The 27829-nt window shown below is 52.1% G+C and overlaps 2 protein-coding genes across 5 annotated transcripts; both read left to right on the top strand.

The window, feature by feature from the left end:
• The first annotated feature begins 100 nt into the window (after window positions 1–100).
• On the top strand, window positions 101–8110 carry RBM41 (RNA binding motif protein 41). 2 transcript variants are annotated; one of them, XM_064518282.1, is made up of 7 exons: window positions 101–190; window positions 2092–2208; window positions 2624–2816; window positions 4517–4721; window positions 6064–6431; window positions 7067–7142; window positions 7524–8110. In XM_064518282.1, the coding sequence occupies exons 1-7, from the start codon at window positions 183–185 to the stop codon at window positions 7679–7681; spliced, it is 1125 nt and encodes a 374-aa protein (XP_064374352.1). In that variant the 5' UTR covers window positions 101–182; the 3' UTR covers window positions 7682–8110. The 2 variants fall into 2 exon arrangements, with proteins under 2 accessions (XP_064374352.1, XP_064374351.1); XM_064518281.1 differs by having other exon boundaries at window positions 6995–7142.
• MORC4 (MORC family CW-type zinc finger 4) lies at window positions 7539–26888 on the top strand. 3 transcript variants are annotated; one of them, XR_010391049.1, is made up of 18 exons: window positions 9743–9979; window positions 10055–10127; window positions 10514–10646; window positions 12642–12859; window positions 13602–13749; window positions 14834–14996; window positions 15270–15398; window positions 17238–17357; window positions 18067–18158; window positions 19814–19912; window positions 20277–20405; window positions 22389–22466; window positions 22695–22764; window positions 24277–24458; window positions 25026–25740; window positions 25956–26239; window positions 26321–26450; window positions 26673–26888. XR_010391049.1 is itself a non-coding variant. In XM_064518278.1 (17 exons), the coding sequence occupies exons 2-17, from the start codon at window positions 10055–10057 to the stop codon at window positions 26824–26826; spliced, it is 2787 nt and encodes a 928-aa protein (XP_064374348.1). In that variant the 5' UTR covers window positions 7539–7677; the 3' UTR covers window positions 26827–26888. The 3 variants fall into 3 exon arrangements, 2 of the variants coding, with proteins under 2 accessions (XP_064374348.1, XP_064374347.1); XM_064518278.1 differs by lacking the exons at window positions 9743–9979; window positions 26321–26450 and adding an exon at window positions 7539–7677; XM_064518277.1 differs by lacking the exon at window positions 26321–26450 and having other exon boundaries at window positions 9744–9979.
• The last annotated feature ends 941 nt before the right edge of the window (window positions 26889–27829 follow it).

Here is a 27829-nt window from a genome sequence, read left to right as displayed (position 1 = left end):
GCCGGGGTGCGCCTCCCCCGGGCCCCGCGGCCTTCCGCACTACGCGTCCCGGCAGCCCCCGCGGCGGCCGCCCCCCCCCCCCCCCCCCCCCCCCCCCGCCGGGCGGAGCGCCGCTCGCGGGCGCTGCTGGGAGTTGGAGGCGCGGGCGGGCGGCAGCCGAGGGCCTGGGAGCGGCCGCGGCCATGCGGAGGTGAGGGGGGCCCGGGCGGGGGGTGTGGGGCCGAGGGGGTGTGTTGGGGGTGGTGTGGGGCGCGTATGGGGGTGCTCTGGGGTTGCCGTGGGGTGGGTACATGGGGGACGCGGGTGCTGTGGGGCTGCAGGGTTGCCGCGGGGTGTGTAGGTAGGGGACGCGGGTGCTGTGGGGCTGCAGCGTTGCTGTGGGGTGGGTACATGGGGGACGCGGGTGCTGTGGGGCTGCAGCGTTGCCGCGGGGTGTGTATGTAGGGGACGCGGGTGCTGTGGGGCTGCAGGGTTGCCGCGGGGTGTGTAGGTAGGGGACGCGGGTGCTGTGGGGCTGCAGCGTTGCCGCGGGGTGTGTATGTAGGGGACGCAGGTGCTGTGAGGTCGTGGGGATGCTGTGGGGTAGGTATGTGGGGGTTGTGGGGATGCTGTGGGGCGCGCGACCTGCATGTGGGGGAGACAGCGTGGGGGTGCCCCACGCTCAGTAGGGAGCAGCTCCTGCGGCGCCAGCCCACCCCCGCGCTGCGCCTTCGCTCGGCGCCTGGCGAGCGCGAGGCACCCGCGGGACGAGCGGGGCTGTCGCGCCAAACCCGCTGCCTCTCGCTCTCGCCGGCCGGGGCAGATGCTCTGACAGCTGATGCTGTTTCCAAACCTAACTAGGATAAAACTACTGCATTTTATTAGCCTGAAGCTCTTGCTATGGCCTGAGCAGTCACTAAGTGCCTAACGGCATGTGCAGTTTCTGCAGGTTTCCTGACATTTGAAAGCTGTGTTTTGTGGGGAGGAGCTGAAAAACAAAACCCTTCAGGTGTGCTGCAGTCGGTCCTTCCAGGCAGCTCCTTCCTCAGGGGCAGGTTTTATCTGCCAGCGGTGCAGGAGTTCAGGCTCGCTGCTGGGAGCGCAGGCAGCTGAGGGCTTCTGCGGTACTGCCTGCCTGGGCCACGCTCTGTGCCATCCCCATCCGCTGCGTTTGTGTAGCTCCTTGCCCAAAGCCGTTGGAAAACGACAAGGAAGAGGCCTGAAAAGCAAAGCCTCTTACTTAATAGAAGGCTCAGATGGGATCGGTGCCTTGGATGAGCGCTTCTCTACCTGCAGGTGTAGCCCATGCTTTCACTGAAAAAAGTTTCTGGTTCTGAAGGTGGCAACAAGAACTTTTACCTGAAACTGGGCTGCTTGCCCACGTCTTGCCTGATACCTGCTTCCCTTTCTAGTTTTGAGACAGCTTGAAATAGCTCCCCAGGAGAGGTGTGGGTTTCCCCTTTCATTCCCACAAAAGGTTGATCGGAGATCTCGCTAACAGCGTGATTCTGCATTGCTGAAAGTTTTGGCAGAAACGCACGGTGCCTCCAGAAGTGTGGGAGGATGGTGTCCGAGAGAGGAAGCAGCAGGTCCCTCAAGCCCCATGGTGAGACACGAAAATGCTCCTGCCAGGGTTTGTTTTGTAGCGGGTGACAAGCAGGAGGCGGTGTCTGTGCGTGGAACTAGGTGTCCCTAGGAAGGGCAAACTGAACTTAGCATATGTGCATATGCTGCTGAAATTCCCAGTTTCTTTTTTTTCTCTCGCATAGTTTTGCGGTTTCTTTTTTTTGAGTTACTTGAAACTAGGCAATATTTATTTAAATAATAAAAACCAACCTTCCAGGAATAAAAATGGCAAGATTGTATGTGTAATTAAATAAATAAATAAACCCCACCTTTCTGAGGTATGTTCTCAAAATAGTCCCAAATCTGTTTACTTTTTTAGTTAACATTAGTGGGAGTTTTTTTGGTCACGCTAGTTTTGGTTCTTTGTGCACTTTAAATCCCCCCTCCAAGTCTCAAGGAGGTGGAGAGACTCTAATGGTAATGGATTGTAAGTGTTTTTTCCTGTTGCCTTACTGACCACCTCCGTGTTGCCTTTGTGTTCCCCAGAGTCAACACCAGCCTGTCCAGTGATGACCTCCTCCTGGAAGACTTGGAGACAGAAGGAGAGAGGCAGCTGAAGAGCCTCCTTCACCACCAGCTTGATACCAGTGTCTCCATTGAACAGTAAGTCGTGATCTGGCCAGCAGAGCCTAGGGCCCTGGGCCTGGGGCCTCCTAACCAGGAAGATGTTTTGTGCAGTGAGTCATGTAAGCCAAAACAGCTGCACAAATCCTGCTTCCTCTCTAGTATATCTTGTCCAGATGTTTCCAACAGGAGATAAACACTCCTGATCTTCTGGGATAAATGCCATCAGCAATTTATTTTGACCTAGTAGGCCACTTGCCTCAGAGAAAAACAGGTTGAGGCAGGAGCTCAGGCAGGTGTCCGGGGAACGTGGCTGGATTGCGTTTCAGAAACACAGTCTCCTCCTGGATGGGGCAGGGCAAAGGGTGGCTGGTGGGAGAGGCCAGCCCCTTCCCACTCCCCGCTATTTCTCAGCACAAAGGAGTTTCTGCTGTTATGTTGCTTTGGGTTACAGGTGCAAATCGAAGCGGAGATGCTTTGCCCCTGCAGCTTTTTACAAGCCTTTTGGGGAGGAGGCTGCAGGGGCTTTGACCTTGTCACAGTTCCAGGCCCTGCAAGAGAGCGACAAAGAAATTGCTTCTCTCCGGGAACTGGGGCTCTCGGACTCAGAGATCCTGCTCTGGAAGAACCGGGCTTCAACAGAGAAGGTGAGAGGTGTTCTACTCTGTGACCTGTATGTGTACAAGTCTCTGCAACATCAAAGCCTGCCGCACCTTTGTAGAAAATTCAAGTGCTGTGTAATCCCTCAAGTAAGGAGTAGCCACTCCTTGTGATCTCTTGCCTTTAGACCATCAAGGTCAGACATTTCTTCTGGCCTATTTTCTTTGGTTAAAGGATCTGTGCCAAAACTACGATGGACAGGAAAGGTGGTCCTTGGGAGCACAAGAGGACCTGGTTATATTCCTGCCTCTGTCACAGAGCACCTTGACGACCTTGAGCAAATCATTTCACCTCTTTATATCCTTGAAAGAAGGTATTAAAAGCTGGAGGAGGAGAAGGAGGAAACATTCCAAAGCACCAAAAACTCCTTTCTGTGTTCTGACGCTTCCCTGGATCCCATGGCAGGCTTGGGATAGCTGTTTGTAAGGAGAGTTTTGTACGTGCTCCTCAGAGGCTTGCAGATTCTTCAGGGAACAATAAAAATAGCAGTGCAGAGCTGTTTGACCAAATATGCTACTGCAGTGACATATTCCTCTTGGGGTGCAGTTTGTAGCAGAGCAGTGCCAAAGTAGGCAGGGGAAGCAGCTTCCCCCTTTCCCTCCCATTTCTTTCACATTTCAGAGAAAAGGGGCTGTTGGGGTCAGTCTGTGTCAAGTGCTCTGGAGCGTCCTTCTCTTAATTTGGTGAAGCAGAAGGTACAAAACAGGCCTTGAGCTGAGACTTGGCTTCCCTCCAACTCCACCTCCTCTTGCTGAGCAGGATCTTTGTGTGGAAGGAAGCAGTAAGTCAGTGGTAATCATGGGTTTGCCTCTCTTCAACTGAAATTGTTACTTCAGTATTTAAATGCAAACCCAGCCCTGGTGTAGCCTGTATTCAGGTTGGGTTAAGGAGGGAGGTGGTGTTCCTTTAAAGTGAGAATTAATGCTAACAGCACAATCTGTTAAATTTGGTACAAAATCAGTCCAGAGATATTTAGAAATTAGAATGGCAAACACTTTTCTGATAGAAAGAGTCAGTGACATTAGGGTATATTTCCTGCAGCTCACGAAAGGAGAATAATATTTAGAGAGAAAGCTCAAGTCTAGCAGAGATGTGCAACTTTGTATGTGGAGGGCCCCAAGTGAAAAATTCCATCAAAGAGGAATCAGCAGAGACAAAGAGGACTCCAGATTGCCTGTGGAGCTCTCAGCAAGGTATCAGTGCAGGCTTTTCTTATTTTCAGCTGCTGAATTGCAGCTCTTTTGAAAACAAGGTGCTACAAATGATTTCGTAGAATTGCTTTTCCCGCATAAACAGCCCTTTGTGCTCCAGGGAAGCTGTGAAACGGTGAATAGAAGCAGGGCAGATGTAGGCCAATGCAGTCAGGAGGGAAGGGAAAGATACCCTTGGGAAAATCTGTTAGACTGTGATCTGCGGCCAGAGAAAGCCTGATTTCTTGCCTGAGGCAGAGGGATCTGCCACAGTAATTCTGAAAGAACTGCATCTGAGAAAAGAAAATCCACCTACAGCCCTAGACAACAATGTGTTCTCTGGATTCTGAAAAAGATTGACGGTGAAAAACAAACGCCCTTCAGATGCTTCCTGGGTGCACCCACTTCAGAGTTGGAGGATGTGAAGTTTGACTGCTAGCCAAGCCTCTGAAGGGAGGCATGTGCTGCATCTGAGCAGAGCTGTGCCTGTCTTCTAGGGCTCAGGGCTGGGAGCGGCCCCTGAGGCCACACAGGACCGACTCCATGCCATCCAGGAGAAGATGGAAGAGCGTCAGCGCATACTCTCCCTACCGCAGAGGTTTGCTGGCAGCAAGCAGCTGAGCCGGCGGGAGATGGAGATTGAAAATGCACTCTTTCAGGGAACAGACCGTCATTCTTTCCTCCGGGCACTCTACCACCAAGGTATGTGGTCCTGAAGCTGTTCCTGCCTCTGCTCCAGCAGGGAGAGCTGAGGTGTGTGGGAATCCAACATATTTCTGTCTGGCCTTCTGCCCCTGTAGACATCATTCTGTTTTAGCGCTGTGTGGGAGGAGACAAACCCTTCAGACCCCCCTCTCTCCCCCTTTAATATAGCCATCTGCATGGTTGGAGAGTTGTGCCATGAATCTTGTTGATGTGCTGTGAGTACTGCAGAGCCCAGCGCAGTACCTGGAATAATAGCCGGTGTTCTGGTGTTGTAGAGCCTGGAGGTCCTCACTGAGAACAGAGCCGCACTGAGTGAAACAAGGGGGCCGTGAAGGACTAGAGATTGTCCCTTCTGTGGCTTAACAGCAGTCTGGCAAAAGTGGGAGGGAAGCAAAGACACAAAGCAAATAATGACTTGTTAAAGGCCCCCCCCAGTAAATCAGTAGCAGAGGTGGAAATAGAGCCTACTTGCTGATTCCCGGATGAGTGCACTGTCCATGGGATGACACCACCTCTCACCCCAGCGGTGCTTTCCCCTAGCCTCTGGTTTAATGTGACTTTTTGGATGGACAGTCTAGTATTGCCCAGAGATGTTATAAACTGCTCCTTCTGCTTTAGCTGGAGAACATGCAGAGGTGAAGCTCCTGCCCCAGACCGGTTTTGTGCATAAGACAGGGTTAAATAGATGACAAGGTGAGGAAGAACACTGCTCTGGTTAGGGTTGATGCTGTTCCAGGTTTAACATACAGCTGACTCCAACATCCTCTGGTCCCTACTCCCCCTTCTGGTGCTACATCAGTGTTGCTGCAATTAGGAAAACCAAGAGGCAGCAAAGTTGAGGCTGGTAGGCTGAGGGAGGCCCCTTTCCTTTCTGTCCTCGCTTCCATTAAATACAGCAGAGGACATGTCTTTAGTACATCCCTGATATGGACCTTCTTTAAATCAATTAGTTTAAACTGATGGTGTCCCTGGAAGCAAAATACCAAGTTAAATCAGCATGGTACATGCTGGTCATGGAGGAGGAGGGAGAAGGAATTACTAGACTGTGCTGAAATGTGGTTGCAGATAAGCTAATGAGATCATCTGTAGAAAAATGAGCTCTGTAAAAAGCACTGGTGGAGCTGCAGGTCTCTCCTGAGTTGGTATACTGACACTTGCTGGCTGTTGGGGCTGTTCTTCCTATTTTTAGTAGTCTGTGGGTCCTGGATGGCAGATGGATGGATGTTTGCCTAGAACAGGGCTTTTCTTGTTTTGGGGTCCTGCCTGTTTCTTCCTGAAGTCTTCATTTTCCAGGTTGATGGTGGTAGTAACTTTATCACATTTTTCTGTGGCGGGTTAGATGACACTCAGAAGAAGACAGCAAATGAAAAGGACCCCATGGTTCACCTGGAGACTGTTTATCAAGAGTTGCTGAGCAAGCAGTTGCCTGAGGAGCTCCAGCCTACAAAGAGTGATCCATGCTTGCCCCTTTCTGTGGCCCCAGAGGGGCCTGTGTTAGAGGAGGCATCGCTTCCAGAGCAGGCAGAGCTGGAAACAAGTCCCAGCCTTCCTTTAACAAAGCCCCACCAGTCCCCGCCAAGGCCTGTGACTATAAAAGAGCCTGTGGAGTTTGTCCCAGAAGAGGAGATCTGTAAGAACCGGCTCTCAGAGGAAGAGCTCCGGAGTATCCCCAGGTTTGCCTCCTACCATCCTGGGGAGCCCAGCAAGGTATGTTGAGATGTAACCTAAGCTAACATGTCCTAAAGCCCCTTCAGCAGGCAGAGATTCCTCTTTGGTATTGATCTGCTGTTGCCTGGAGGGTGCCTGGCTGATCCTCTCTGCCAAAAGGAGCAGCCTCTGCTGTGGGAGAGAAGGGGCCCTTTGACCACAGCAGGAAGTCACCCTGCGTGGCAGATAAGCTGCACTTTAGACCCCAGTCCTTCCTGGCTCTGGGGAATCTCTAGACAAAATGTCCTCTACTGAGACCAGCCATGACTTTATTCAAACTGTGTTTAACTGCTACCTGGAGCTTGTGATGTTTTATAAATAACTGGAGCCATCAGCAACTTGCACAGAGATAGCATGATGATTCCTCGAGTCCAGTGCTGCCTGTCTCTACACACCCACCTCTATCTTCCAAACTCCACTGTCACTGTCAAGGGGAAGGATGGGCTCTGGGGTGGCAGAGGGGCTGAACTAATTCATCGATGTGAGGTTTGCTGGCTGGGACTGAGCTGAAAGGCAATCCGTTTGCATGGCACAGGCCAGCTGACCCTCTCTCTTGGGAATAGGTGCTGTATTTGAAGAACTTGGGCCCTCGAGTGACAATGAAGGACCTAGTATCCTTGTTTGCTCGGTTCCAGAAGGAGAACAGTCCACCAGTCCAGTTTCGCCTGCTGAGCGGCCGGATGAGGGGTCAGGCTTTCATTACCTTCCCTGGTGAGTTGCTCCTTCGTGCCTCACAGTTATTTCCTGACTCAGGAAAGTGCCACCTCTGCTCTACAGGGCACTGGGCTGGTGCAAGGCCAACGCTCCACGGAGCAGGAGCTGAATTCAGTCCCTTGCCTTTATATCATGCCAGCAACCTTTCCCCTGGACTGAGATGTCCATCAAGACACAGGGCATGCAGTCTGTTACAGGCTGTATTCACTGTCACTCTGGCTGGGCAATTGCAGCCCTGCACTCGATCGTGGTGCTGATCGAGGGTCTGTGAGCCAGGAATGTCTGTGCCAACATCACATGTGTCTGTGCCAGAACTTGCTGAGTTTGTGTTGAGGCTGGTGACCTATAACCTGAGCCCATTTTACTCTCTTGTTGCAGATACTCAGGCAGCACAGAACGCAATGCAGCTGGTGAATGGGTACAATCTGCAGGGGAAGCCACTGGTTATCGAATTTGGGAAAAGCAAGGGGCATTCATCAGAGGCTGACTCTGCCACTCCCTCCTCCTGTACTGGAGAGAACCCCCCTGCCAAGTAAGGGATGGATAATCTGGGGACTTTGCGGATTTGCACGGGCCATGGGAACTCCTTGGTCAGAACTGGGACAGTAAAGGACTGTTGGAAGTTAACATGCAGGTCTATAAATCTCAAAGTGGGGAAGGGAGAGAGCAAGGGACTAGGTTCTTTGAGTGATGTGGGAGAAAGAGCTCCTTCCTAGCCTGAGCCAGTGGGGAAGCTCAGAGTGATGGGGAAAATGTGGCCTCTCCCAGTGCAGTGTGGCTTGACTCTGGTTTGAGGGCACCTGAGGATCTTTAAGTGTTATGTGAGGACCTGCGATCTGTGTTTGCCCTTCTGTATACAGTTACTGGCTTTTTCCTCCTGGTCTACACTTTGGTATCTGCCCTCTCAGCCCTTTGTGGGAAGAAGGGAGAGAGGAAACCACATGAATAAATGCACTTATTTGGTATTTTCTTAGTATGTATTTATTTGCCTTTGTCCAGTGCAAGTCCTTCTAGAGCCAAGTGTGCTGCACTTCTGTGATGCAGGATTGTGTCAGCAGAGTTCAGTTCCTGGCCTCTGTGTTGGGAGCTGGAGTTCCTTACTGGTGCAGTGTCTGGTGAGGCTGCTGTCCTGTCTCTGACAGCAGCAGATACACAGTGCTTTGAGAGAAGGGAAAATGATGCCTCTTTTGTTGACTTCTCAGTAGTGACCTCTTAAAGCCCTGTAGCTCGGAGGATGGTAGCGCTCATAAGGAACCATTGCAGCAGATGCCATGGTTGATCTCATGAGCTGTTTTAGCTCTCTTTGTGAACAAGGCAAGCTGATGTCATATGCTTCCCACATTTTTCTACCATTCCTGGGAGAGTAACATTCAAGCTCTTGTTGATGCCGATTCAGGGAACCAAGTCTTTCCCAACAGAATTGAGTTGCAGATTTTCTCTGCAATCTTAAATATAGCCACGCAGAGAAGAGAGAAACATTCCCAAGAATAGCTGTTTTTTTCTCCCTGATGCCATCTCCCCTTCCAGTGTGCTTGACTCCTTTTGCAGTTGTCCTTGTAAATGTGCAAGTTGTAAAAAGCACAGATATGGATCTGGATGCTGGCCAAGGCTGCACGGTGCAAAGACTTGATCTAGTGGGGAGGAAAGCATTCAGTTTTGGAGCAAACTGAAAAATCAAAACAGAGAAGAAAGGCGTTAGCTTTGCCCAGCCCTGACAGGCACTGAGCAAACCATCTTTGCCCTGGTGCTGGCACACTTTGCCCTTTCAAAGTTTGGAGGCCCAAGAGCCATGCAACATGCAAAATGCCTGGAGGCGGTTTGGGACAGCAGCCGTGGCGGGGGCTGCGGAGTGGCTGTGGCCGGAGGACCGGTGTTCCTGTGGAGACACCATTGTGCGTCTCCATGGGGAGGGTTCTGTGGCCCTGCACCTGGAGCGTGAAGCCGTGGCACACAGCGCCTTCCACCATGGCCTGGCAGGCAGGCACAGGGCCTGTGCCACAGGTACGTCCCGAGGGACTCCTCCATTTCCTTCCCCCAGAAAGTCACCCCACCATCTCCAGAGGGCAAAGCACCGGCCTTGAGCACCGGCATCTGCTTTTTGGCGAGCTTGCAGCTTGTGGGGAGGCCGTGGCCTTGCAGTGGTGCCTCCCGGCTCCAGCTGGGCGCTTGGCTGGGCCTGCATCGCCCGCTACCTTGGGCGGGGCCCTCTGCGGCAGCCCCGCTCGCTGTGCGCCTGCCAGCTGGGAGCCCCTTGCCTGGGGCACGTGGGAGTGAGAGCGGCCCAGGCTGTGGGGCTGGGGCAGAGAGGTGGCAGTGGGACAGCCTGGGGATGGAGGGATGAGCCCAGGGCCAAGCCGGGGACCTGTGGTTCAGGGGCCCCCTGCCAACAAGGTGGGAAGTTGGGGATTGCCCACGAGGGTCAATGGCGAATTTGGAAAAGGGGGGAAGGACGGTTCGATGGATCGCCCTGCCCGAGGGGCACGGGGCGGGAGGGAGCGGTGGAGGGGGGCGGAGGGCCGGGAGGCCGCGGAGGGCCTCAGGGCACCTCCGCGAGGGACGGGGAGGGCCGCAGAAAGGGCGCCTCTGGGGGAGGGCGCTGCGGGGCGCGGCCATGTTGTACGGCGCCAGGCGCCGCCGTGTCGCGCCGCGAGGAGGGGCGTTAGCGCTCGAAGCCGCCCCGCGTGAGGCCGAGCGGCCGCGTGGGAGCCGCCATCGTGCCGTACGGCAGCGCCGCCGCCGCGCGGGAGCTGCCATCTTGTGGCAGGCGGCGGGCAGCGGAGGGCGCCGCTATGTCCCGCCGGCCGGGCGGCGAGCAGGGCGTCCGCCTCGGCGCCGTAAGTGCGGGCCGGGCCGGGCGGCCGCGCCCCGCCGCCGTGCCGCCCTGACCGCCGCTGTCTCTGTCCCTGCAGATGAGCCCCCGCTACCTGCAGAGCAACAGCACCAGCCACGCGCGGCCCTTCAGCGCCGTGGCCGAGCTGCTCGGTAAGCGCGGGGCGCCGGGCGGGGCCGCTGCCGCGGCTGCCCGCCGTGTCCCGGCGGGGGGCGCCGCCCGCGGGGCCGGGCCGGGCGGGAGGGCTGGCTGCCCCCGGGGTGGTTTCATGTCCGCGCACGGCCGTGTCGGCGGCCGCCCGCAGGGATTGCTGCCGGCGCCGCGGAGCATCCCGGCGGCGTCCCCGCTCCTTGCCTCGTCGCCAGCGGGCTGAGCAAGCCCGGTACTGCTTCCTCCAGGCGCGCCCTTGCGTTTGGAGGGAAAAAAGGGTTTGGGAAACTGCTCTTGCTCCCCAGAATTGAGCATGGAGCAAAGGGGACTGGGGGGGGACTGAGGGTGACAGGGCGTTTCTGACTGCCCGGTCTCACTCCTCCTGCAGACAACGCTTCGGATCCCAGCGTCACGGCGAAGCTTTTCTGCATCGACGTCGTGGAGCTCAAGGGTCACCTTTGTTTAACTTTTACGGATAACGGGGCAGGAATGACCCCTCACAAGCTGCACCGCATGCTCAGGTATGAGCTACGTGCCTGCCCGTGCCCCACGGCCACCCTGGGCTCGCCTCGCACCTGCAAGCGGTGACGCTTTTGGCCCCCAGATCACGGGCATCCAATGTTAATGCATACATCTCTCCCTACTTACTCCTTCCTCATTCTCCCAGCATGCAGAGATTTAAGATAACTACTCTTATGCACGTGTGCAGTCTGCCTCAACATGCAACAGGTAGTCTAGGGACTTGCAGCCAGCTTTCTGCTTGTTAAACACCCTGCCGTAAGCCATTTGGAGCCATGTTGCGCAAACCATGCGGTGAGCAGAGAAGGTGCTTTCAGTCGGGGACACAGATAAGATCTGTTTAAAAATGAATATGTGCCTGAAATCAAACCAGGAGTCCTTTTCTGCAGACTCATGTTAGAGAGGAGTTTCCCCTCTCATCTGCCCTCGCCCGTGGATGCTGAAGTGAGTTGTGGCTTTAGAGACTGTGTTTATATCGCATTAATCTTTCTCTATGATGTAAGGAAGGCTTTTCTGATAGCGCTGAGAGAGAATGAAACAGGCTAATGGCAGAGATTTGAAGTGTGACATTGTGTGGTGACACATTTCAGTTTCAGGACATTAGGTGCCACTTTCAGTGAGGAAACACTGTCAAGTGACTGATAAATTTCTCTGAAGTCACAGAACAGAGCAGAAAGGTGTTTCTTCCTGTAACCTGCCTCTTTCATGCTTCTAGGAGACCACTCTGTTGCTTGCAGGTGCTAAGCTGCTTGCAGCCTGCCGCCAAGGTCTCCCTTCTTGCTGTTGCCAGCCTCGCTCTTCCCACCAGCAGTGCCTGTGTGGGCAGGGATGGATCCTGGCTGGGGCTGCTCCTCGCTCCGACCCTGGCTGTTCCTCTTCCAGAACTCCCGCTGCTGCGAAATGTCCAGGCTTCAGTTTTGCTTCATGAGTTGATCCTTTTCTAGCTGGCTGTTGCAAAGCCCAGTCATTTCCAGAATGGAAGTGAAGGGCTCGGGGCTTAGTTTTGTTCTTGTCTGACTGTTTTATTTGATAGAAATGAAAAGGTGGGGGAGAAAAGCAGAAAAACTATAATTTCTTTAATTGTAGCAAGTGCAAAACCACAGCTCTTCAGAAAAGCGAGAGGGGTTCAGGAAGTGAAAACCAGAAGCCCTGACCCCTTCCTGCCTGTGCTGCGACAGGAAGGAGGTGCCCTGGGCTTTGCACTTGTTCTCTTACTGACCCCAGCGCGTCTGTGGATCGAAGTGGGAGGGTGACAGACCGAGAGCTCAGGGAAGCCCCGGTGCGATACTGCAGTGGCAGCTGGAAGCTCACTGCAAAATCCTTCCCCTGTGGTGGTACGAGAGGACAAGAAGAGGGTGATGGGGAGGTGGCGGGGAGGGATGCAATGCATTGTAAGCTGCTCTGGGCCTAATTCAAAACAGGTTAGGCTGAAACATAGCAAAACCACAAAACAATGCTTCTTCTTTCCCCTATTGCCGCTTCCCACGCTAGTGTGCAGTGGGGGAGCAGGCCATCCCCACACTGGTGCAGACGTTCACAGAGGAGACCAGAGATGGAGCTTGGTGCAGGGTTAGGAAGAACAGGCACACGAGGTCTCCCCGGCTGGCTGGCAGCCTGGGTGTGCAGAGCTGCAGGTTTCCTTACTCCTCTGCCTCTTGATTTCCTTGTCTGTTAACATAAAAACATTGTAGAGGTGCTTTGGGCCTGGGCTCCCTCACTGTGGATAGCACATCCCCTCCCTCAGTGTGGTTTTCAGTGCATTGTAGAGGGAGTGTAGGACTGGCAGGTAGGAGATCTGGCTCCTTTACATGCGCTGCAATGCTGTGGGTGGTATTGCAGCAGAGAAACCTCTTTCCAGCCTAAGTCTTTGCTTTTCTGCCTGCTGGACGGGAGTTGAGCTCCCTTTGCCAAGTGCTTTGGGCAGAAATGCGGACCTGGGCTTGGAGTGCAGCAGGCTCTCCCCATTTCCAGTCTCTTTCCACTTTGCCTATTTTCAGCTTTGGTTTCACGGAGAAGGCTCTGAAGAGAAACCACCGAGGCATTGGGGTGTACGGAAATGGCTTCAAGTCTGGCTCCATGCGGCTGGGGAAGGATGCCATCGTCTTCACCAAGAATGGCGGGGCCCTCAGCGTGGGGTTGCTTTCCCAGACCTACCTGGAACGTGTCCATGCGGAGGCAGCGACTGTCCCCCTGGTGCCGTTCAACCAGCAGAACAGTATCCTTAAACAGCCAAGCGGCTGAGCTGCCCGCCCAGCTCCAAAGGGCCTGGGGGGCCTGGTGCTGAGGGGTAAATGCCTGCCCCTAGGCCCCCGCACACAGCATGATACTTGGAAAGAGTGGGAATAACTGTAATTGGTGCTGCACCTGGAGCATCTCTGCAGCAGGTCGTGCTTTCAGCATGCTGCTGTCACTTGTGCATCTGGTGGGCCTATCTGTTGCTGATCAAGGCCAGGCTGGATCCTGAAAGCCTCTGCAGTCATGCCACTGACCTGTGCGCTACCTGTTTCCGTCCCTTTTTCCCCATGCAGGCTCACGTGTGCCTCCCCAGCCCAGCAGCTCTGCTCTATGCTGCCTTTCTGCACCAGGAACAGCCCTCGGTGTTGCCCTAGCGTGCTGGAATACCTTCAGGCTGTGTTGCCATCGTGCCAAGGGAGCCAAAGACGTGCCACTCCACAGCGCTGCTCGCACAGCCCCTTTCGTTATTGACTGGCATGACGTTGCTGCCTTGCATCCGCTCTCCCTACCTAGCTCAATGAGTATTTTTCTGCAAAACACCCTGTTGTCATGCCTGTCCTGGCTCAGTCTTTCTTTGAGACCATCCTCTGATGGACTGTAGTGGGTTGTGCTTCTCCGGGATGTTGGGCCTGGGGCTGGGTCCTTGTAGCTGGGGTAGGTTTTTTGCCCCTTTTTGAAGGGGGACCGGGCAGCCCTGTTCTCCTTGACTCTGTGGCTTCTAGAAAAGATAATTGTTACTGAAGACTCTGTGCCCAGCCTGGAGGCCATCCTGGAGCATACCCTCTTCAACACCACGGAGGAGCTGCTGGCACAGTTTGATGCTATCCCAGGCAAGAAGGGCACGCGCATCCTCATCTGGAACATCCGCAGGTATGGGGAGGAGGGGCGGCCAGGCGGGTGGGGGGCGGCTGTGCCCCGACCGAGGTGGGCAGAGCTTGTAGCACAGGCAGCTTCAGCACAGTCCCTGGCCTGGGGGGGTTGAAGCCCAATCTCATCCAGCGCAACCACTTCTTATGTGAAACAGTTGCCTGCTTCCTGATGGAGACCAGGCTGGGGATGGGCTGCGTGCTGTTGCTGCTCGCTGCCCGAGCTCTGCAGCCAGCCTGCTTGTGGGAAGGGGGCTGGGGTCTTTCAGCACATGAGGTTTCCCTGGCAGCACTTGTGCGGTGGGCACTGAGGTTGCACAAGGGCCTAATTATCTCGGACCACCAGAAGAAGCTGTCTTTTGCTGTAGAATGTGTGTGGAGAGTAGCTGTGAGCCGAGGGGATTTTGCTGATAGAGGGGGCTCAATGTTATGTTGAGTTTGGCTCGTTTTCCTCCCTTCCCCTCCTGTGACTGTAGCCACCAGAGCACTGCTTGTGTTGTAGGAGCATTCATGCTATGGGCAGGGGTATTGCCACCACCTCCTTCAGCATGTCTCCGTGGGAAGTGCTGGAGGAATGAGCGCAGGGATTCCCCCCCCCCCCCCCCCAGCCTGTGTGACCAAGTGCTTGGGATGCTGCCCTGGGACTTGGGAGAGTTTGATCTTCTTCTGCCTGTTAGAAACTTGTTCCTTTTTCCCCTCCATGCAAGAGAAAACTTCCATATTTCTGTGTATCAAGACAGTTGTGAAATGTTCTACTACTTTGGTGTTCTGCATAGAAACCCCTGTAATTAAATGATTGACTAATGAGATCTGTGGGCTGTGTGGAAGACACTGCTTTATCTGCTATTCTCTTGGGACCTTGATACAGAAGAGCAGACTGCTCAGGGGAAGTTGTGTCTCCTGGCACCAGGGTCAAGAGCAAAGGGACAGTTTTAGTCGTTGATTTCCCGATAGTGGAATCCCGCTAAGTTGTTGTCTGTCCAGGTGTGAGACTCTTGTGTGATTGCATTAAAGCTGCTTCCACTTTGGATCCTGGTGTGGGATGAATGGGAGAGGTTGTTCTTATTTTTGTGTCTGTTGTTTTTCAGAAATAAAGATGGAAAGCCAGAGCTGGATTTTGATACGGATGAGTATGATATTCGGTTAGCGGACTTCCTCGCAGAGGATGCGGAGATTCCTGGCAAAAAGTTTCTGCCCTGTCAGGAGGTGGTCCAAGAGTTTCCTGCCCCGGAGACAGAGTACTCTTTACGGGTGAGTTTACTGAAGGCTGAAAGGGAGCTGGGTGGCCCTTCCCCAGGCTTGCTCCATGCTTCCCAGGCAGGCAGCGTGGGTGACCTGTCCCTCTAGTGTCATGTTATGGTGGACCACCCTCTTCTGGTGCCTTGTAGTGGATGAAGGATGTGGAATCCAAAGCAAATTTTGGGTTGTCCTGAAAATGACTACATGGGACCGATTGAGTGTCTGATGTCTTTCCCATATCTGGAATTTCTCCCTCCTGTTCTGTTGTGCTGTCCCCTTTCCCAGGCATTTTGCAGTATCTTGTACCTGAAGCCTCGCATGCAGATCGTCCTGCGACAGAAGAAGGTGAACACTCAGCTGATCTGCAAGAGCTTGGCCAACATCGAATATGATGTATACAAGCCCACCTTTGCCGTATCCTTCCTGGCAGCCTCTCAGTGCTCTGCTCCCACAGCGGCCTCAGCACTCTGTAAGGTCCAGGTCAGCCTTGCGGCTAGGTTTAGGTCTGCTCTCGGTGCATAGAGAAATACAGGATTTAAATGAATATACGGGCTGAATTATCTTCTCCTTCCTGTCTTCTGGTCACCTTTGAGAAGCCAAGTCTTGATGTGAAGGTAGAAAGGATCCCTCAAGGCTGCTCCTGCTGGAGCAGGGCGTGCCATGGCTCACGCTGAACTTGAGCCAGTTCTTGCCATGCCCTGAGACTGATGTGCTGTGCCCAGGGAGGATGGGGTGGAGACGGACTTAAGGCTTTTGCTGACTGGTCAGTTTTGCTTGGGAAAATACTTTCTGAAATGTATTTTAAACGTCAATGTTATTTCATTTCAGTGGAAAAAAAACACTATCAAAAGTGAGGGCAGAGACCAGAAAAGCCTTTCTGCCTTTCTGTCCCATTCCTCAACAGCTTACTTTTCCTGACTGACTAGAAGTTGCTAATTTGAGTTCTTAGAGCCTGTTCATGTTCTCCCCCCCACCCCCCACTGGGTGTTTGGGAATAAGATTGGCTTTCCTGGCTTACCTGCTGACACATCCTTTTGGAGAGGAGTGTCTCCAGGTCAAAGCCAAGTGCAAAGAACAATATGGCCATCAAATCTGTTCAAGTGGCTTCCAGAAAGAACTTTGCTTAAGCTGTTTTGAACTACATCTGAGCATCTTTTTCCCCCTCCTCTCACATGCTTAAAGGTAGTTTTGTGTCCCAAGTTTCTGTGCTTATATCAGTGTCTGCATCAAATGTGAAAAAATGTTATTTGCTTAAATTCCATCCCTATTTACTGAGTCAGGAATTGGAGAATGAAAACATAAGCCCTCTCCTGCTTTTGTAGCTTACCAGTAGTTAAGATTTTGCACGCTAGTTGTCCTTTTCAGGGCAACTGCTGAGCCACTATTTTTTGAGATGAGTTGCAGAAGTGCAGTAGGCTGGAGGTTAGAAAACTGTAGTGGCAGTGGATTTCCATTTGCTGTCAAAGATGCCTTGACTTTTCATAGTGAGTGTGCATGAAATAATAGCTCCTTGAGATCTGGAGGATAATGTCTGTTATATGCAGTTGCATGTAGTGGAAGGCATGCAGTGTCTATGAACATGGCAAATACATGAGCTCTGACTTTAAGAAATTAAGCAAATTAAAAATATCTTTAAACAGTAAGTGATTAATTAAATACTTTAATCCTAAAACCGCAGTTCCCCGTCTAATAACAGTCTGTCCAGAACTGAATTTGTGAAACAGGAGTGTGCTGAAGCGAGTTCGTTCTTCTGTGCTGGACCTTGGTGTTATTACTAGTTGTTAAGGTTTCTTCAGCCTTGACTTGTGTTTGTTTTAGTTTTGTAAACATTAGCCATTGTATCTTTTAATCACAAGCAATATTTAGTCATTAGTTATCTTGTTTGTGATACGCTTTGAGGCTGTTTCTTTGGCCAAATCGTGACTCTTCTGTTATCAGTGTAATATAAATGAGGATCAGAGCCTTTATGGGAGATCTCACCGACGCGTGTTTTGACTTGGCAGTAGCAGGCTGGCTGCGCTCGGTAGGGCTGTGTCCGGCTCACTTCCAGTCGGCTGTGCTTGCCGTTATCTGTGACTGTTGGCTGCGTGCCTGGGGTGGTTGTTCAAAGTGGGCCAAGGCTGCACACTATTTCTCTGCTGAGGAGGGCAGCGGGGACCGCTTGGTGCCGCGGCCTCCCCCAGACGTTGGGCTCCGTCCCCCCTTTACCCCCCAGCTCCTGGTTTATTATTCCTTTGATGAGCTTTTCCGCAGAACGAAAGAGTGAAGATCACCTTTGGATTCAACTGCAAGAAGAAAAACCACTATGGGATCATGATGTACCACAACAACCGGCTCATCAAGTCCTATGAGAAAGTGGGCTGCCAAAGGAAGGTGAGTGACTGGAGTGGTCTCTCTCTCTTTTTTATTTGGGAGAGGAGAGAATAGGACTTTGCAAAAAACAACCTTGTTGTAGGTCTTTGCTTCCCTATTGCACAGTGGCCAGAGTTGAGCCCGGAGACCTGGTGTTTCTGAGGCTATGCCCCGAGGGTCAGGTCAGCGTGTACATCTCCACAGTGGGTTCCTATCTGGCTTTTGGGAACTAGAGGTGTCCAGCTGGTGTGTAATGCTGCTGTGGTTGGAGGAGCTGTGAGAGGACAGGCAGCTGGCCTCTCCCCCAGGGTGATCCAGGTGGATCTGCTCTGGCAAGACAGCCTTGGCTCTGATGGGAAGCTGGCTCTGAAGCAGTTGCTTCCAGCCATTATCTTGTGGGAGTATCTCGGAGCTGTGGCACACCTTCAGCCACAGATAATTCTGGCCTGTTACTTAAGCCAGCCAGTGCTCTGTGTTCTGGAAGAGAAAGCTTCAGTACGTACCAAAAATACCCCTGCAGGGATTTTTGTCAGCGGGGCTAGCGAGTGCTGCCAGCCAAGTGCAGCTCATATGTTGGTGAGCAAGGCACGAGTCATGGGTTTGCCTGCAACATCTGTACTAGGGGGTGAGGAGGGTGCCAGCTCTCCCCAGAGGACTGCTTTCTTTTCTGTTGTGAGCAGAATTGGCTAAAACAGCCAATCTTTCCCTTCACTGCTGTCCCCCAATGCAGGGAGAAGGCGTGGGTGTCGTTGGGGTAATTGAATGCAACTTCTTGAAACCAGCACAGAACAAACAGGACTTTGAAGAAAGCAAGGAGTACCGGTAAGAGAGGCCTGTGCCCCAGGCTGCTGCTTGGGGGGGGGGGGGGGGGGTTTGCTATGATGCAGCCTTCGCTCTGATGTGTTCTTAGCTCTGTTTATTCTGAAGTAGCTCCAGACCGGGCCATTTTCTTCCATCTCTGATGCCCTTAGAGAGCAAGGAGAACTGCATGCTTGGGAAGCTGGGTGCAAACCTAGAGCTCTGAGTTGAAGCGTGGACACAGTCTGTGTGTTCATCCAGCCCTGGCATCCAGGCATGTTCCCCCCACAAGAATCCAGCCCTAAGGAAACCCCTCCAAAATGAAAGGGTGTCTGCGTTTGTGTACGCTTCACGACGTGCTGACAACGCAGAGCTGTCCGAGCTGGGAACAGTCCCTCAAAGCCAGCAGGGAAGGTCAAATGCTCTCAGGGAGCCTCCAGCTAAGGAGCACAGCAGAAGCGAGCAGTACTCTCCTTCTGGGTGCTAGCCCTGCCTCCCGGGGTGCTGTGCTCCACATGTTGGGGCAGGCTGCTCTTGGGAAAGTTAATTCTGGCAAACTGAAACCCGGGGAGGGGGTTCCGTTTCTACCTGGGACAGAGTAGATCAGAGCAATTGATTTTTGCTATGCTGCTAGAGAACTATTCTTAAATTAGACTAAATAACACAGAGCTTTAGTGACCGAGTTTGCAGGGCCCTTTCCTCAGCAGGAAGTGAGGGCCGTGAGGTGCGATATTTGTGGACATCTCTTCTCCCCCCCCCCGCCAGATTTTGCTAACATTGGAGTTTGGTGGTTATCTGTGACTTTTCGAGGTGTAGCAGGGTTGTGCTGCTGGTTGGTGGAGGTCTTTCTCAGCCCAACCCCAGGAATTTGCTGATAAGCAAAAGGATGTACAAGGAAATGCCCCCTGGACTGATGAAGGGAAGGACATGAGGTCCTGCCTCCAGCACCCTGTGCTCTGCCACAGACAGTCACAGCGAGAGCGTTGTGAGGTCTGGGTTGCGTGTTTGGTGCTGAGGGTGGCCAGGGTCTCTCTGAACACAGAGCCATGGCTGGGCGGTCTCTGCTGCCCTGGCTCTCGTTGGTGTGACCTAGTGCTGTAATATGTGTTCAGTAACAGAATACCCAAGGAGCTGATGGCCTCTCTTTGGGGTCTGAGGGGAGGAGAGCTTGAGCCTGTGCAGAGCTAATTGGGGTAGGGCTAGTCAGCTTGTTAGCCACAAAGGTTTGATCTGAGTCTACGTGGCCATTTGATGCAGTCTAGCATATTTTCATGCTACACCTGCATTTGTGTCCAGGGTGAGTGGTTTCCTGTGTGCTGGCTGGCCCTTGGATCCCCTGCGAGGCCTTGGGTTTGCCCTGGTTTGGAAGGGAGGTGTATGTAACTCTGAACGTCCAAGCAGTGCCGCTCCAGAAAGGTGAGGGAGCGTCTGAGACAGCAGAGTTGCCCTTGGAGAGCGGAGGAGACAGTCTGAATGCTTTATGATGATATTGGCATGTTTTTTGCCGCTGTGGGGTGGGTGCTATGGTGGGGCTGCTTAGGTGCCAATCTAAAACCTGCAATTGCAAGTCTGAGTTGAGCTCTTGGGGGAGAGGTTTGTTTGCCCTGGCTGTTCCCCATGCTGCCCCTTGTGGTGTTTGGTGGGGTTTGCCTGGTTTCTCACTGTGTTTTCCCTTCCAGACGGACAGTCACTGTGCTGGGGCAGAAACTCAATGCCTACTGGAAGGTGAAGATGGCCCAGATGAATTTGGGAAGTGCGGATGCAGCCTGCATAGTAGCGTGAGAGCCAGCTCTGATCTTTGTCAGCACTAACAGCCTGGGCATTTCCCTCAGCCAAGGTGGGGTAGGGATGTGCCACTTGGAGGGTCAGAGGCAGCAAACAGGTGACTGTATCCCTCCTTCATTTTGGGAGCCAAGCTTTGAACTCATGGAGTTTGGCCCCATGATTAGTGGGAGGGATGCCACACCATGGGCAGGGTGTTCCTGGGAGAGCAGATGGACATCAGTGCCCCAGACTATCCCACGTGCTGTGCTGAATGGGCTGGGACCACCTTGGGGTTGGGTGGCAGCGCTTGCACTGACCAGCCTTTCCCAGCATTTGCCCTGCACCTGAGATATTTAGACTGTGTGTTGGTTTTTGCAGAGAGAGACCAGACCAGACATGGGTGCAGTGTGAGGAGTGTCTGAAATGGAGGAAACTCCCTGACCAGGTTGATCTCGCATCGTTACCAGAAAAGTGGTTTTGCTATCTCCATCCCCTCCCCAAATACAGGTAGGGACTCACGGATAGAGTCCTGGGTGACTTTTCTCGCTGCCATCCCACATCCTTGAAATACAAATGGTTTGTGTCAAATGTGTGGGTTCCTGCTAACTGTCCATGCACTTATGAGTACAGAGATTCCTTAAAACAGGATATTGTACGAGCCAGGTCTCTACTGGCATTTCTCCAGTCTCTCCTTGGAAGATAAAGGTATGGAGTGAAAACAAGTATCCTACCGAAAAAGTTGTTGCTAGCTTGTTCCCATTCTTCTTCGTACTTAGTATGTTCACATTCTGTCTCCCCCTTAAACAGAAGCCAGCATTTATAGCACTGCTTTAGTACGTGCTTGCTTTGGTCGTGCCTGACCTCTTTTTCCTCATACACTTAAAATAGCAGACTCTGAGCTGGAAGAAACTGGCCGTTTAAATTATAGGATATATGAAGGATTTGATGGGTTTTAGTTAAATGTGCCAATTGACTAACTGTCCTGGGGCAAAACTGCTAATAACAAACTATGATTTCTTGTTGAAATCTGCTGACCTGTTGGAGAATTTAAAAAAAATTCCCCTACCAAGAGCATCAACTGAACTGCTAAGTGGAAAGAACTGATACAAGGACTTGTGACTGAGACCAACCAGGTAGATTTTACTGAAAATCCTTTTCTCTTTTTAACAAGTTCCAGCAAACAATTTAAATGTCTGAATTGCCTTTATCCACTAAAGTTTGGAGTTCCACAAAGTCTGTAATAAAACATTCTTCATAACAAACCATTAAGGAAATCATTTGGCTTTGGGGTGAGAGGGGGAAGCTTGTATGGCCTAGAAACTAGATCATAAAGCCACTTTTCAACAGAGAAGGAAGTTAATATAGGACTGCCTGAATTTAAAGTTATCTGATGCATTAAAAAGTCAGTGATCTGGAAGAGGAAGCAAAAGAAACTACAGATGAGAGAGAGTTCTGTGTCAGGCCAGACAAACAGACTGTGGGACTTGTGAGTATCTTCAGACTGATCTGCTTCAACTGAACAACCAGACAGCAAGGTAATGGAAGAGCAGTGTAGACAAGTAATGCACTCTAAAAGGAATAATTGGGATTGCCTAGGTATACAGATAGTTTCTAAGGTAGCAGTATCATCTGAGGAGGGAGGCCTAAGAATATTTTGGACATTTCAGTGGAAATTTGTGCAGTACTTGTGGCTGTCAGAAAAGCAAAGATAAACCCATCAAGAAGTTACTTGTAAGGATAGTAGGTTTATTTAAAGGCTAGAGAATATTAGAAACTTTCTATCCAGAGTCCGTGGTACAGCCATACTTGTAATGCTTTCCTCAGATGTGGGCAGCCAGGTTAAAAAGAGTGACGGTGGTCTGTGCAAATCCTGAGAAGTAGAGCAGCACTTCTGGCAGAGGAGAGGAAGTGCAAGTAGGTGGGATGTGATGTAAAGATAGCTGTGACTGTGAATGAGCAGTTGTGATGGAGACTTAGCAGCTTGAGACAGATCCACAGTAATGCTTACATTTATTTTTAAACTCCTATGTGAGGGATTTGTACCATGTGCTTCAGGACATGGCTGCAAACATATAAGAGAGAACTTCTCCTGTAGGCTGTTGCCATGTAATTAATCACTGTGATAGTTTCTTTTCTTTGAAGCAGCTGGTATTAGTGGTCTGCGCTCTCCACGTTGGCTATGATGCATTTCTCAGTCAACTCAAAACTGAAACAGGAATGGCTGGCATGCTATGTGCTGAATTCTGGTCTTATGGTTTGTACTTCATTGCTCTTCATCTATGTTATTTTGAGAGTCAAGTGGTTCTTTTTCTCCCTCTGCCCTTAAATGCAATGTTTGACTCTTCAGCTGTTTCTGTGGCCTTACCTTATCTGAAATCCTAAGAGAGCAGAGACACTGGACAGATGCCCAAACCATGGAGATTTTTTGTGGGAAGGGGGGCCAAACTGTTCTTTCACATATTGAGATGTGGTGGACTGCTCTTGTTGTAGAAGCTGCTTGGCACCTGAGGAACAGGAAGCCAGTGGTGAGGAGAAGAGCCCCAGCTACAACCAGAAATGCAGGAAAGGGTGAGGATGTCCAGTTCCATCTTGCTGTCCAGCTACCTGGAGCGAGGAGGCAAGAGGGAAGTCAGGTATCTCCTTGCCAAGCAGTGGCACCTCCTGCATGGTCACTGCTGGTGCAGAAGATGTCTGCTGCTTTTCTCCTGCATCCCAGGCTCCATCTCCTGGCAGAGGGAACGTCTTACCTCTCAGTATGACAGCACACTTGCTCTGTTTCTCCCTTCCATGGTCTAGGGAGCTGAGTGCAGAGAGGGAGAGGAGGAGGTCGTCATCCTTGTCGTCAGGGGAGAGCATGGAACAGCAGGTGAGACAGGTGGGAGCCAGCATGGGGAGAGCCTGCTCGGTGCTGCAGGTCTTGGCAGATTCTCATCCTTGCCTCGCTGTTGTTCTCCTTCCCTCCTTCTGCTGAGAGAGAAGCCAACATGTGACGATGATGGAGCACCACATAAAATGAGACAACAATTCTTGTTTATGCACAGCTTGAACATGCTTCAAAATCTTAACAGTAGCAAGGATCAGGGCAGTCCCAGCCCCTGTGCACATCCTGACCCTGTCCTGCTTAGTCCCAGTGAGTTCAATACCGTCTCATCTAGCTGGAAGAGGATGTGGCGAGCTCCCTGCTTCCTCTCCTGGGTTTGCAGGGCTGATTCAGTGTGGCCTCCTTCCCCTTTTTCAGGTTAACCAGTTGTATAAAGACTCTGATGTTTTGAATTTTCAGGAGAATGTCTTTCGGACACGGCTGCCCAGGATGAGTTCTCCGGGCAGCTCTGGACACTGCAGCGTGTGATCAGGTTGGCCGTTCATTAGGGACAGTTCCCTCCCAACACTCACCATGGTGTTCAGATGTCTTCCCATGGCCCTCCAACCCCAGCCTAGTCTCTCTGCATGCCCTCTTCCCAAAGATACCTTCATGTCGCATGGTAGACTAGTCTTTTTCTCAGCGCGTTGGAAAGGACAAACCTGGTAAGGACAGGGGATTCCTCACCCCCTACGCACACCTTTTTTCTCCTATGAGCCCTCTCTAATAAACCTGCCTATTGCAGTGCACGTAAGTAAATGAGAGTTTGATAACTGTCACAGAGAATCTGCTCTGGCTTGAGCCTTGGAGGCTCTCTGGGAGTAACTCTGTCCTCGCTCACGTTTGTCATCTCTTCCATGATGTAGTAGCATCAATGTCTCTTCTCTCCTCTTCATTGCTCATTTTTCCTCCATGACATGATCATCTCATGTTATCCCAGGTGCATGTATGTAGAAAGAGAGTTGGTTTGTCTGTTGCATGTTTATCTATAACAAGCATGAAAGCTCTTGCTGCACAGCAACAAGTGCCTCGTCGAAGCACGGAGGAACTAAAGCACCATCCCCCAAATCAAGGAGACACACTTGCAGCCTGAAACACGAACTGTGCCACCTGTGGTATAAGATAGTGGGGTGTGAAGGGAACACTGTTTGTTCTGGGGACAGCATCAGTGAATATTAGGTGTGAACTGGTTAATCTCAAGGAGGACTGTGCTGGGCTCGCAGGTGGCAGAGCTCCCTGGAGTGTGGCAACTGGGACCGGGGCCAGTCCCTGCTGGTGAAATGGATGCTAGAGGGCACGGTCTGAGGGACTGGGAACTGATCTCAACTGGTTGCTTCCCAAGGATGTTTATTGGTTAGGGCATCTCGATTTAATACCTGGCTGGTGGAACCTGCTCAAAAGGGGCTCAGTTGTCTTCTCGTGCCTCTTTCCTCTTGGCTAAGGCTTGGTTTCCCATGGTGCAGCTGGCATATTGTAGGCTGTTGTCTTACCTTTTTTAAATGCTTCTTTCTTCCCCAGGCGTCGTCCCCTGCATCAGTGCCCTGGCCTGCTCAGACCAGCAGTTTCACCTGCACTGTGAAGCTGGAGCCTGAGGAAAAGATTGCTGATGGGACTGCTGCCTCTCCCCCTCTTCTCAGAAAGATCACTGCAAGCCAGACAGGAACTGGACCTCAGGAACCAAACACCCCCTTGACAGCAGGGTAGGTGGTAGGTTGCAGGCTCCTGTTCTGTGCCTTTATCATGCTCTGTCCCCGTGTCTGGGTCTGTACAAGGCCAGTGTGGAAAGGCTTGGTGAGATGCGGTTTGGTGGAAGGAGCACTGACCAAAGCCAGTAGATCTGTCTTTGGTCTTTTTCCCCATCCTCTCTGTTTGAGAGGGGTTTGTGGGACTCAAATGCTCTTTCACCCTCTCATATCCAGACAGGTAAGTGGAGCAGGGTGGGAGAGAGGGAGGAACAGAAACCCTTGCAAGTTGGTATTTTTAAGTACTCCCAGTTTCAGCTCAGCCAGTGTCCTTTCTCTGTCAGTCAGTGCCAGTACCAGCCCCGTGACAAACTCTTTCTTCCCTCCACCCCAATGGCAGCTTTGGCAAGGGGCTGTCCCCCGCAGCAGGCTGTGTCCCACTGTAATCCCTCTGGTCCTAGGAGACTGCTGTTTTTTCTCTCCCTCGGCAGGCAGTGAACAGAAATTGCCTGGTAGATGAGGTTGTCTGTGCTGTGGATTTGGGGCACTCCTGCCTGCTCACCCCGCCTCTCTCTCTTTTTATAGCAAGCCCAGCTTGACCGTAAAAGAGCTACTGGAAAAGCATGAGGAGCAGATGGAGGTTTCACCCCCAGATCTGACTTGTCCCAGCCTCCCTCCTTTTCCCCTTCAGAAGAGTTTTGCAGTACCTTACCGAAACAGGGAAGACCTTGTGTGCATAAAACAGGAGACAAATGTAGGTGGCAGCTTGCACACCTATCTGCTCAAAGGGCTGCCGGGCACCCTCAGCAGCACCAGCCATGCTAACAGTGCGTTGCGCTGGGATGGATGCTGCCTCAGGGAGGAGACTCCAGCATCGCCCAGTAGCTCAGCAGGAGATCATAAGGAGACTGGCATGGTCCAGGAAGAGTTGGAAGACCAAATGCCAAACTTAATAGCAGAAAGACAGGCTGCAGACTTGAGCGTTTGTGTGAACACGTACAGGAGCACAAAGGACATGGACAAGAGACCCTTTGTGGCAGTGGTTGGTGTTTCAAAGGCTGCTGCAGGTGATGAAGCTCCTATTCAGCTCTTCCCTTTTGACTGGAAGGAGAGACTTGACAGGCCAAAGATGGGGAAGGCCCCATGCCTCAGGACTGGAGACAGAGGAGGAGAATTACAAGTTTTGAACACAGGGGAGCAGGAGGATATAACGGAGCAGGAGGACATGAGAAGAGCAATGGAGAATATCTCTGTGGAACTGAAGACTATTTCAGCAGAGCGGGATTTGCTCCGGTGCAAGGTAACTAATTTGTGGCTGTGCATCCCAGCAGATTAGGAAGGTACTGGAGAGGGCTGGTCAAAGTGGGTTGAGCAAGAGAGATGTTTCCATAAAGAAGGTAGTAGGCTTCTTTCTTTATCTGCTGACTCTTCATTTCTCCTTCAGGCCTGGCAAAGCTCTTTTTATTTTGCTGTTTGGTGTCATTCCTGTGCATGTACCTTCCTCTCCCATTTCAGGTGGAGGAAATAGAGCATGAGAAGTGTTATCTGAAAACAGAGTTCTTGAAAAGCCAGCAGGAACTGGCAGTGCTCAGAGCTCAGGAGACTGAAGGCTTGTACTGGAGCAAGAAACATATGGGTTACCGCCAAGCTGAAGTGCAGGAGCTGAAGGCAAAGCTGGAAAGGTCCATAGAGGAGAAGGCTGAGCTGATGGAGAGACTCAAGGCGACAGAGATGCACTTAGAGGTGCTCAGGGAGGCACAAGTTTCCTGCAGGGGTCCGGAGAGAGGAGACGTGAAGAGGTCAGAACTTGGGTTGGCTGTCCATGTTGGCTCTCAAGTGGGGGAGAGGTCAGGAGTAACTGTGGGCTGCCATTTCCATAGGACACCGCTACCCTGGTATCCATCACCCTGGTGACTGGATTATAACTGAAGATCTTGCTGTTGTGAGGGGGTGGAATCAACAGATGAATCCAAGTAATTGATCAGGCTTCAAAAACACCATACAAAAAAGGTGCTTTGTCTATTCTGGTCTATCCTACACTGTGACATGTTCTTGCTGAATCACTCGCACAGTGTCAGGTCTGTAGTGGAGACGAGCGGGGTGGAGCAGGGAACCCCCTGGGGCACATGGTACTCCTGGTAGGAAGGAGGACAGCAGCTGAGTGTGTGACAGGAGGTATCGGATCCAGGCTTATGCCACTGACTCGTCTCTTGGCTTTTCTTTTGCCCACAGAGTTATGGAGAAACTTAAGAACCTGCGTATGAATGTGAGTTGGCTTCTCTCATTGGTCCTCCCCCACTTGGAGCTCCAGGAGATTAACTTTGAGTCGGATCAGGTGGATGAGATCTTGCAGACCGTACTGGAGACAAACCGCATGTTGGAGTAGTCTGTTCTCTCCTGCCACTGTGCCTTTTGTACAGTATCATTAATAAACCCCTGGTTTATTTACTTGTGCTCTAGGCCATCATTCTGGTGGGGCACGGGTTTTCCTTTCTTGCCTTGCCCTGGTCTGCAGGACTGGCACAGCTCTTTGCTTCCGTGGCTGGGGGGTGGGGTTCCCCAGGCAGCGAAAATCCAGTGGTGATGGGAGCAGTGGGGACCGCAGCATGGGCACGGCTCTGCGCAGCCGGCCTGTGTCCTGCCTGGCCAGCGGACACTGCTGAAGGCCTCTGTGCTCCTCAGCGCTCTGGACTGAGTAGTGGAGAGGCAGGGAAACCTGGCAGTGGCTGTACAGCACCTGATACAAGAAGCATCCCAGGGGAGCGCAGCCTGGACACGCTGTGCCGCTGGGCAGAGTTCTCTTGTGACTAGCATGGCTGGCTGGCTCTGTCCCGTTTACAGCAGCACAGTGGTGGGGCTCAGGAGCTGGACCCTGGTTTTCCAGGTGGCCATCCCCAGTTACAGGCCTGATGAGCTTAGGCAGCAGCTAAACTGGGTCCCTGCCTGCATTTTACTCTTAAGTGCATCTTTGTTTGTTTGTTAAATAATGGAGCGAGAGAAGGTTCTTTGAGCTAATTTTATCTTCCCGTGTAGCTATGGGAACCGTTGGTTGGTACAGTGACGTCAGGGTGTGCAGTCAGCTCTGCTGCAAGGCCCTGGCTAGTGTGGTTGAGCAGGTGCTGTCCTGCGTGGGAGCTTCTCCCATTCAACTTTCTTGTTAGGCTTATTTTCTTAGCTTCTTTATAGCCAGCAGCACGGCCACCCTCTCAGGAATGGGAATGTAGAGGAACTTGGGGTGTTTGGGGGCAGATGAGGAGCTCAAGAGTAGCCGGACATGACCCAGAAGGATGGCCATGCTCAGACCAAGGGGGGCTGTAGTTCCATGTCCTGCCTCCAGCATGGTTCATGGGAAGGAGTTGAAGAACCGGGAAAAGTGAATATTATATATC

The sequence above is a fragment of the Dromaius novaehollandiae genome, chromosome 11, assembly GCF_036370855.1.
Source record: "Dromaius novaehollandiae isolate bDroNov1 chromosome 11, bDroNov1.hap1, whole genome shotgun sequence".
NCBI classification, from domain to species: Eukaryota; Metazoa; Chordata; class Aves; order Casuariiformes; family Dromaiidae; genus Dromaius; species Dromaius novaehollandiae.
Note: the sequence above shows the minus strand (reverse complement) of the source record. Positions and strands in the feature narration are given on the sequence as shown.